The sequence below is a fragment of the Myripristis murdjan genome, chromosome 19 (genome assembly GCF_902150065.1).
Source record: "Myripristis murdjan chromosome 19, fMyrMur1.1, whole genome shotgun sequence".
NCBI classification, from domain to species: Eukaryota; Metazoa; Chordata; class Actinopteri; order Holocentriformes; family Holocentridae; genus Myripristis; species Myripristis murdjan.
The window spans coordinates 21609354-21619306 of NC_043998.1; the positions used below are offsets into that span (position 1 = coordinate 21609354).

The 9953-nt window shown below is 46.9% G+C and overlaps 1 protein-coding gene and 1 long non-coding RNA gene across 6 annotated transcripts in view; one reads left to right on the top strand and one right to left on the bottom strand.

Annotated features, from left to right (window-relative positions):
- The window catches only part of ep300a (EP300 lysine acetyltransferase a), a 32457-nt gene extending 22604 nt beyond the window's left edge, over window positions 1–9853 (top strand). For 4 of the 5 annotated variants that reach the window (XM_030077639.1, XM_030077637.1, XM_030077640.1 and 1 more), the window contains exons 24-31: window positions 405–555; window positions 1575–1721; window positions 1819–1932; window positions 2524–2689; window positions 3627–3794; window positions 3953–4114; window positions 4763–5044; window positions 5213–9853. In XM_030077639.1, coding sequence (XP_029933499.1) covers window positions 405–555; window positions 1575–1721; window positions 1819–1932; window positions 2524–2689; window positions 3627–3794; window positions 3953–4114; window positions 4763–5044; window positions 5213–8401 — 4379 coding nt within the window. In that variant the 3' untranslated portion in view covers window positions 8402–9853. The remainder of the gene's footprint in view (window positions 1–404; window positions 556–1574; window positions 1722–1818; window positions 1933–2523; window positions 2690–3626; window positions 3795–3952; window positions 4115–4762; window positions 5045–5212) is intronic. The other variant, XM_030077638.1, reaches the window with a different exon arrangement.
- LOC115377701 (uncharacterized) lies at window positions 25–2584 on the bottom strand. Its single transcript, XR_003930064.1, has 2 exons — window positions 2506–2584; window positions 25–1909 (listed from the first exon to the last, which is right to left on the bottom strand). It is a non-coding gene; the product is annotated as an uncharacterized LOC115377701 (long non-coding RNA).
- Window positions 9854–9953: the final 100 nt, after the last annotated feature.

Here is a 9953-nt window from a genome sequence, read left to right on the forward strand (position 1 = left end):
GATTTTTTTTTAATTTTTTTTTTAAATGCTTCAGACTTGGAATGATTTTTACTGTCTGCATTATCCCAGTTTCTTCTTTTTCTTCATCCTCTCTTTCTCTGTACGTACACCCCCCCTCAGCAGTGCAGCACAGATCCTGTGCTTCTTTAAAACCATTTACACCCTCCTGACACCACTTAAAACCACACTCTCATTTTATTAATTGACATGACTTAGTAATACATGTGCTGTTTCTGTACTGGTCTTCTCCTCATTGAGTTTGACATCGTTTGTGTTCTTGTTTATCTTTTTTCACTTTTGTATTCATTATTTCACTCGTTCTCTCTCTCTCTGCCTGCTTTTTATCATTTGAACCAACCAGTTTATAACTAAAGTGTCTCCTCCCTGGCTCTCCCACCACACAGGGTTGCCCCAGACGAAGTTGGGTAGTTTCCTGGAGACGAGAGTGAACGACTTCCTGAAGCGGCAGAGTCATCCGGAGTCGGGCGAGGTCTTCATCCGCGTTGTGCACGTGTCGGATAAAGTGGTGGAGGTCAAACCGGGCATGAAGTCCAGGTACAAGACACAAGATCAGCTCTGACGTAAAACAAGTGTCTCACATGCAGAGATGCTTGTCTGGTTTCTCACAGCGGGGTGTGGTTTTGATAGATAAACAAACAGATTTAACATCAATCAAAGGGAAACGTTGCAACAGATTTAGGATGAAACATCAACTATCACATTGTGATTCAGTCAGATTGAACAGTTGTGATTAAGTTTGGAAGTGTGTGCAGATCTTTATTGCAGCATTTCTTTTTATTTTCCTATACAAAAAACTGTTGGAAGAGAAAATTAGATGTTAATATTCAGAATAAAATTAAACATTTTCTCGGTTATGTAACTTGTTTAGTTGGCAACCGTTTCTGCACAGTGTGAGCGGACGCTGTTAAGGAACCTGTCTGACACCATTGTTAACTCACTGAGAAAATTGCCAGCTCTCGATTTTGGGAAAAAATTGAATTATTTTGTATTTAATTGTGCTGCATTAGTTAGGGGAGAGGCTAGAGGATGAGAACTGGGACTTTCTGGGTCACTCTCTAAGATGGATAGATTCTGTATTGTCCCGCAGGAAATTTGTTTTCACAGCTCATACAAACACAGAAACATACAGACAACCATACCGCAACGCACAGATATACATACACCCTTCAACCCTCCCAGTGTCCCAACACATGCACATACATCACACACACACACAAGGATCAAGATCAAATCATGCTGAGTCCTACACTGAATTTGGAACTTGATTGTTGACGAAAATAGTTCCAGGTAGTTTGATATCATTTCCTTTTTAATGTTTACCGCTCATATTAAATCCAGTTACCGTACACTGAAATACAGGAAAATACAAGCAAAATTCAGGAGCTTTCACTTTTTCATCAGATAAATATTTTTTATAAAACAATTTTGATGTTACCTATAGTTTTACAGGTAGTTATGAATTTTGATGATGAAAATAATACTGATTTGTTTTATTTTTACTATTACTATTGTATTTAATGTTAGGAAAATTGACAAACTCCTGCTGTTTCCAGGTTCGTGGACAACGGGGAGATGGCAGAGTCTTTTCCCTACAGGACAAAAGCCCTGTTTGCCTTTGAGGACATAGACGGAGCAGACGTTTGTTTCTTCGGTATGCACGTTCAGGAGTACGGATCCGACTGTCCTCAGCCCAACCAGAGGTGAGAACATTGCTTCATGTTTTTATTTTACATTTAGTCTAATTAAAATTTTTAACTGGTTGTTCAAATTCATTCCACTGTGCTTCCTCTCTTCCAGGCGGGTGTACATCTCTTACCTGGACAGCGTACACTTTTTCCGGCCTCGCTGTCTGAGAACAGCAGTCTACCATGAGATCCTCATCGGCTACCTGGAGTATGTCAAGAAGTTAGGGTGAGTAGTGCTGTTAAACACCTTTGTGACACACATGTAATGTTATGGTATGAGAAGGCACACTGAAAACATTGGCTTTTTGTTTGGTAATGAAACTGAAGTTGATGCATAAAACAATATATAGGGAAATTATACCAACTCTTGGTGTAGATGCTGAATTCAAAGTGACGAAAAAGATCAAGAAGCCGCAAAATTTGAAATTTCATGATAATTTGTGCTGTGGAAAAAGAGTATTGAGTATTGTCTGATGCTACTGAGGAAAGCAGCATCTACAAATGAAAATGAGAAAATTGCTATGGCATAATGACATGCATTTAAATATAAATATGTAATAGTTTGTTGTTTTTGAAGTGCTGTGTGAGAGAAAATAGCCTATTGGGTACCAACCCTGTTATGTTGAAATGAGTATAAAAATAGAATATGGTTAAAATTTGTAGACCATCAATATTAAAAGCAGCTGATTTGAAAAAGAGTGCAAGGAGCCATAAGTCCAGTGACTCAGCTCTCTCATCCTGTTACTTGGCTTCTTAATGCCAGTCTGTGAATGGTAAATGGGTTGTGCTCATTTTGCACCTCGTGTGTGTTCCTCAGCTACACAACAGGTCACATCTGGGCCTGCCCGCCCAGTGAAGGGGACGACTACATCTTCCACTGTCACCCTGCCGACCAGAAGATCCCCAAACCAAAACGCTTGCAGGAGTGGTACAAGAAGATGCTGGACAAGGCCGTGGGCGAGAGGATAGTGCACGACTACAAGGTACAGAAGCTAGATTTGAATTTTTCTTGCATGTGGTAGAAGGGGTGCAGCTCAAATACAACCAGTCTCCAGGGCCTTGCTCTCAAAAGCACCTCAGTAGTTAAAGAAGGCAGAGCATTTCATATTCAGGATTTGAGCCCAAGACCTTCCTTTCACTAGCAGGCAATCATGGCTCCCACTCTTTTAAGGAAACCATTTTCTAGAATTTTTCAAGAAGATATTTAATAACTTAAATACATGTTCACTTATTGGGTGAAACTGACATCTCAGATTATATGTTGTCCACAAGCAATGTACAACATGTTGTTTAAAAAAAATTAAGATATTAAAATATTATAGTAGTAATTCCTTGATTAAACTGTAGCTAGTCCAGAGTTATTATGCTTAGTCAAAGTGACAACTTCAGAGGAGGCTTTTTTACTTTAAGCTTAAACATGACATGACATCCATTCAAATTTTTATGTATGTATTTTATCCTTATTTATATTTTTCAATGTCAATATTGCGATCAAAATAAAGAAAAAAAAATCATAACACACTAACAATATGCAGATGTCTTTGTCAACAGCATGCTGATTGAAGTGTCAATATGTTTTTGACCTGTTTGACCTTCCATACACATGTGACTACAGCACACCAAAACATGATAGCTGGCTGAAACGGGGGGCAGCACATCTGAATATGTAATCTCAGCCGAGCTTTATAATTTCCCAGGATCTCAGTAATATTTTATCAGGTTTTGAATTCTCCAGGTCTAGTCTATAACTTTCCAGGTTTTCCAGGACACATGGGAACCTTGCTATTGTTGTGCTCCTATTGTGCTAGTGATGGAGACTGATATCATTGTACATAACGAAATTATAGCTGCTGTTATCATTGATTCTGATCATACCCACACAAAGCAATTGATTAATTTTTATCTCCCATTTTCCATCAGGATATCTTCAAGCAGGCCACTGAGGATCGTCTGACCAGCGCCAAGGAGCTGCCTTACTTTGAAGGCGACTTCTGGCCCAACGTGCTGGAGGAGAGCATCAAGGAGCTGGAGCAGGAGGAGGAGGAGAGGAAGAGGGAAGAGAACAGCACTTCCAATGAGAGTATTGATGTAAGCAGGTTTTCATTTCTTAATATGGTCTTGTAGAGTCTGAAATATATTGTTACTACACTCAGTTCACTCAGATAGAAAAAGAAAATGAAGGAAACACCAGGATTTTTTAAAGGATGTGTGTTGGTCAGAAGATCACTCTCTTCTTCCTTGTGCAGGCCACAAAAGGCGACAGTAAAAATGCCAAGAAAAAGAACAATAAGAAGACGAGTAAGAACAAGAGCAGCCTGAGCCGAGCCAATAAGAAGAAGCCAGGGATGCCCAATGTCTCCAATGACCTTTCACAGAAACTCTATGCAACCATGGAGAAACACAAAGAGGTAAGGGGAAAAGGGGGAATCAAATTTGCTCATACATTTTCTCCTGTTTTCTCATTTACTGTGACAACATATTGAAGCTGGATGCTTTAAAATAGCCACACACTCTATTTTCAAGGTTTCACTTGATGTTTTATGTCACTGCTACCAATAAAACTTTGCTTTGCTCACGCTGTCTCATCTTTTTATAGAAAATGCATTGCCGCAGCCAGATGTATTACAAAGAACAGGTTGCACACTAGTTGCCAGTGTCAGCAAACAGTTAAATACACAGTCTTACTCTGACCAGAAACTCAGACTTTGTGATTGAAGCAACAACTTTTCTCCTGCATCTGTCTCAATTTTTATTCCTCTTGTTGTTTAAGTTGTAACATGTCAGCTGCACCCCCACCTCTTCTTCAGTGTGATTACTGCGCTCAAAAAAAGTGATTGGCTTCATGTGCACTATTCTAAAAAGCCAGACTTTTCTAGTAAAAACCCTGGACTCTGCCTGAAGATGCCAGGCATCTTTTTAAAGGGGCCATTTTCTGTCCACATCTATAGACTTGGATGAAAAAGAGATTCTTGCATTTGGGGGGAAAAATGATGTGATCGTGTTATAATGTGGTTCACCTTTTTTTTTTTTTACCTACTCTCTTTCCTCTGCACCAGGTGTTCTTTGTGATCCGGTTGATTGCGGGCCCCATGGCCAACGCCTTGCCCCCCATCACAGACCCAGACCCCCTGATGGCATGTGACCTCATGGACGGCCGCGATGCTTTCCTCACGCTGGCCCGGGACAAACACCTGGAGTTCAGCTCCTTGAGGAGGTCCAAGTGGAGCTCCACGTGCATGCTGGTGGAGCTGCACAACCAAAGCCAGGACCGCTTTGTCTACACATGCAACGAGTGCAAACACCACGTGGAGACCCGCTTCCACTGCACCGTCTGTGAGGTGAGGAGCGGACGGCAGGAAATTTGGGTGTTGGATAGAGTTAGGCAATGTTTCAGTGGGTTTGATTTGTAGAAAGACGTTATGACTAAAGAGATGTAGGTGAGGATAGGCTTTGACATGTTATCAGGAAACAAACAGATTTCTAACCCGCAACCTCATTCCTTTTAGGATTACGACTTGTGCATTACCTGCTACAACACTAAGGGCCACGAGCACAAGATGGAGAAGCTTGGCCTCGGTTTGGATGACGAGAGCAGCAACCAGGCTGCCGCAGCCACTCAGAGCCCCGGAGACTCTCGCCGCCTCAGCATCCAGCGCTGCATCCAGTCTCTGGTCCACGCCTGCCAATGTCGAAATGCAAACTGCTCTCTGCCGTCCTGCCAGAAGATGAAGCGTGTCGTTCAGCACACGAAAAACTGCAAGAAGAAAACCAACGGTGGATGCCCCATCTGCAAACAGCTCATTGCATTGTGTTGCTACCACGCCAAGCATTGTCAGGAGAACAAGTGCCCGGTCCCGTTCTGCTTGAACATCAAGCACAAGCTCCGGCAGCAGCAGCTGCAGCACCGGCTCCAGCAGGCCCAGATGCTGAGAAGGAGGATGGCCAGCATGCAGAGAGTGGGCCAGCATCCTCCTGGAGGAGCTCCTGGAGGAAATGGGGGCTTACCCTCTCCAGGAGCCAACAACAATGGAGCGACCGGTCCCAGTACTCCTACATCTGTGGGCACGCAGCCTCCCACCCCCCAGACACCCACCCAGGGGAACATGCCTGCGCTTCCTCAGCAACAAGGGGTTGGCATTGGAGGCATGGGGGGAATGGGAACTCCAGGGCAGCAACAACAGCTGCAGCAGCAAGGTGGTGCAATGCCTCCTCAACACCATCTCCATCACCAGTTCCAGCCAATGGGTGGAGGAGCTGGAGGTGCAGGGGGGATGATGAACTCACCGCAGCAGCAGATGGTGCCTCAGCTCCAACAGCAGCAGCCTCCCAATGTCCAGCAGCTCCAGCAACAGCAGCATGCTGGTGGTTTGCCTCCATATGCCCCCAGACCACCAGGAGCCTCTCCACTCCACCAGTCGCTGGGTAAACCGGGACTGGGACCGGCCACCCCACCTCAGCAGCAGCCACAGCCCAACCAGGGCCAGGGGGCCATGCCTGTGCAGAGCCAGCAGCAAGGCCCGCCCCTGGCTGCGGTGGAGACTGCCCTAAAAATTCAGCGTTTAGCAGAGACCCAGAGACAGATGGCTCAGGCACAAGCAAGCCTTCTTCAGAGGCAGGCGCAGGGACAGGGGGGCATGATGCCCCCACATCCTCACCACCAGAACCCTCAGGCCCCGATGGGCATGCCCCATCCTGGAAGTGGGATTGTTGGGGCCCAGGGCATGCCGCCCCAGGCTCCAGGAGTAGCTGGCAGGACTATGTTAGACCCCCAGCAACAGGGGATGCTAGCAGGAATGCAGCAAGGAGGCCCTCAGTCACAGCTGCCACCTCAAGTTCAGCAGCAGCTCCAGCAGGTCCAGCAAGGAGGTGGTGGGCAACTTCCACCAGCAAACCAGCAGTGGGGCGCTGGGGGACCGACCATGAACCCACAGCAGAGGCCGGGCATGATGGCTCACATGACGCCACAGCAGCAGCAAGCGGTTGCCCAGCAACAACAGCAGCAGATGCCCCAGCAGCAGCAGCCGCAGGCAGGCAACCGTGGGCTGATGCAGCTGATTGGAGGACCAGGAGGGGCGGCAGGGGCTGCTGCGGCAATGGCAGGGGCAGGTGGTCAAGGAAATCTCCCTCAGGCAGCGCTACAAGAACTTCTGCGGACCCTGCGCTCTCCAAGTTCTCCCCTTCAACAGCAGCAAGTCCTCAACATCCTTCGTTCCAACCCTCTCCTCATGGCTGCTTTCATCAAGCAGAGAGCTGCCAGGTATCAGGGAGTTCAGGGTGGCACTGGAGGACCAGGAGGGCCGCCGCAGGGTGGCCCGGGAGGTGTGAGGTTCCAGGGTGCTGCAGGAGTAGGGGGACCTGGGAGTAACCAGCTGGCCAACATGGATGGACAGCAGCAGGTTAATGTGAACCAGGCCGGCCAGCCGGGGATGAACATGGCTCAGGGTGGAGCAGGAGGAGGGAATATGCCCACTATGGCTCAGCTTCAGCAGCTACAACAGCAGCAACAACAGCGCCCCATGTTGCCTGGGAATCTACAGCAGCAACAGATGGCCGCATTGCAACAGCAACAGCAGCAGGGAGCAATGCAACCAGGTCAACAAGGTAACATGTCCAACATTAACCCACAGTTCAGAGAGCTGTTGATGAGACGACACATGCAACAGCAGCAGTTCCAGCAGCCTCAAGGACTCCAGCAGCAGCAGCAAGGCCAGCAGGGCTTCATGCAAACTGGGCAGGGACAGCCAGGGATGCCCCCTTCGTCTCAGGCCCAGCCTGGAGGCGTTGGCATAGGGGGACCCCAGCAGCAGCAGGGAGGGGGGCCACAGAGTGGGCCGGGACAGCCTGGCCAGCAGCAAGGCTACCCAGGCTCCATGTCCCATCAGCAAGTGGCTGCAGCTCTGCAACAGAGGCTGCAGCATCAGATGCAGATGCAGCAGCAACAGCAACAGCAGCAGCAGCAGAATTCAATGGGTGGGCTGCAAGGGCAGGACGGAGGGCCAGGAGGGGGTGGTGGAGGACCAGGGGGGCCTCCGCTGCAGCCTGGACAAGGTGGACCTGGGCAGGTGCAACCCCAGCAAGGCGGAGGGGGGCCCCCACAGTCCCAGACATCCCAAGCCATGCTCCAACAGGCCATCCACCAGCGGCTCCTGCAGCAGCAGCACCTCGGTGGAGGCTCCCCAGCCCAGCACAGCAGCCCTCTGAGCCCCCAACAGCAGATGGCGCAGTCCCCCCACCCACACCTCCAGGGTCAAGGAGGGCTGGGCCCTGCGGGGTCGCTCAGCAGTCAAGTCAGGTCCCCTCAGCCCTCGCCGAGGCCGCAGTCCCAACCTCCTCACTCGAGCCCGTCCCCCCGCATGCAGCCCTCCTCCCAGCCTCAGCAGCAGCCCTCGCCTCATCGCATCTCGCCGCAGACCCAAACCGGGTCGCCACATCCGGGCCACCTAGGCCAGCATCACACCGGCATGGCACCACCCCAGCCGCCACAACCCCAGCAGCAAACGGGTAACTCTGTGGACCCAAATCAGTTCAGCTCGGACCAGAATGCCATCATGTCCCAGCTGAGCGGGATGACGGGGATGCATGGTGGCCAGGGGGGGCAGTCGGACATGTTGGGTGGGAATAACAGTAACAGCAACAACAACAACAACCAGGAGCTGGGAACGAACATTAACCACAACAGTTTAGATCTTATGTAGCCCGTTCTGTCTCTGTCTCCACGCTGTAATCTGTCGCCCCAAACGACAACAAACTGCTATGAAATCACAGAGCGGGGACTACGGCTTTGGGTTTTTAGAAGTTTTTATTTTTTATTTAAATATTTTTCTGATGTATAAATGAAAAGAACTGAAACTTCCTTCCTATGGGAGATGCAACATAAATCTTAGAAGTCAATAAATGAATAAATTAAAACAATGGTAAGTTATTGCTGTTAATATATATCTATATATTTTTGCCAATTGTGTACAAAAAGGTGGAAGGGCAGCGTTTCAGGTTGGAGATATTTCTTCCTTAGTCTATGACACACAATATTTTTGGGGACTGAAAATTTTGCCTTTTTTATGAATATTTTTAAGATTTTAAATGTGGCGAAAAATTAAAGTGAGTTGACATAATGTACCCTTTTATTGTTTTTGTTTCCTCCTCAAATACCCAGTCATGATTGTATCTGTTTTGCAGAGAAGAAGTGTAGTTTATTTCTGACTTATTGTGCTATTTTTTTTCCTTCAGATCTTAAAAAAAAACATCAACATATCTTCCGTTACAGGAGTCGGTCGTGTTCCGGACAGTTTTCCGCAGCAATGTACATTATACAAGGCGACTGCTTATATAACAATTCACATACATAGAATAAATATCTATTTTTGTTAACGACTGTGTAAAAGCCAAACGAGTTGAGATGGGATGGAGGGGGAGGGGTGTTAGTTTGATTTTGACTGGTTTTGTAGCTCGGTCAAGGGTTCAGGGGTCTGAGTAAACAGTGTTTTGGGGGCAAAAAAAAAAAATGCTGACAGTTGCTCTGGTTGGACTTTTCCAAGAAATTACCCAATCCCCCCACAGAGCAAAAAGATGTTATTAAGCCCTTGAGCCGCCTCTCCACCCGCCTTCCTCCTTTCTTTCTATCCTCCTATGAATGTGCACACCCTCCTTGACTCCCCCAAAAGTGATGGATAGATGAACTGCCGTTGCCTGGCCGGCTGCCAGAGGTGAACCGTGCCTCTTTTTCAAGTCGGCTGCATATGTTTTATTTTTTATTTTTAATAAGGTTGCGTGTGTACATATAATATATCCTTGTTTATGAGCTGCGGTGCAGAGGGGAAGAGGAGAGGAGGTGGATACAGTTGTTTAGCTTTGTGAGCGGAGAGGAAGCAGGCTGCAGAGGGGATTTTTTTTTCGTTTTGTTTTGTTTCTGTGCAAAGAAAGTCCTTCCTGATTCCCCCCCACCCTTCTTCCCCCTTTCAGACACATTTTAGCGCTCTCTGCTTTCCCGTTCTCACATTGCAATCCGTTAGGTTTAATTTAATGTTATTACTGTACAAAGTAAGAAAATTGTGGAGTTTTTTTGTAAAGAAAGTGAAAATTGTAAAAAAAAAAAAAAAAAAAAAAAGACAACACAAAAAAAAAAACAAAACAAAGAAAAAAACAACCAAGCTGTACAGACTTTTGAGACCTTACGAGCAGAGGGGAATTCTTTCCTTCTGCTCTTTTCTCCCGTTGGATTGGATTTTCCCTGTATCTATAATAACTATG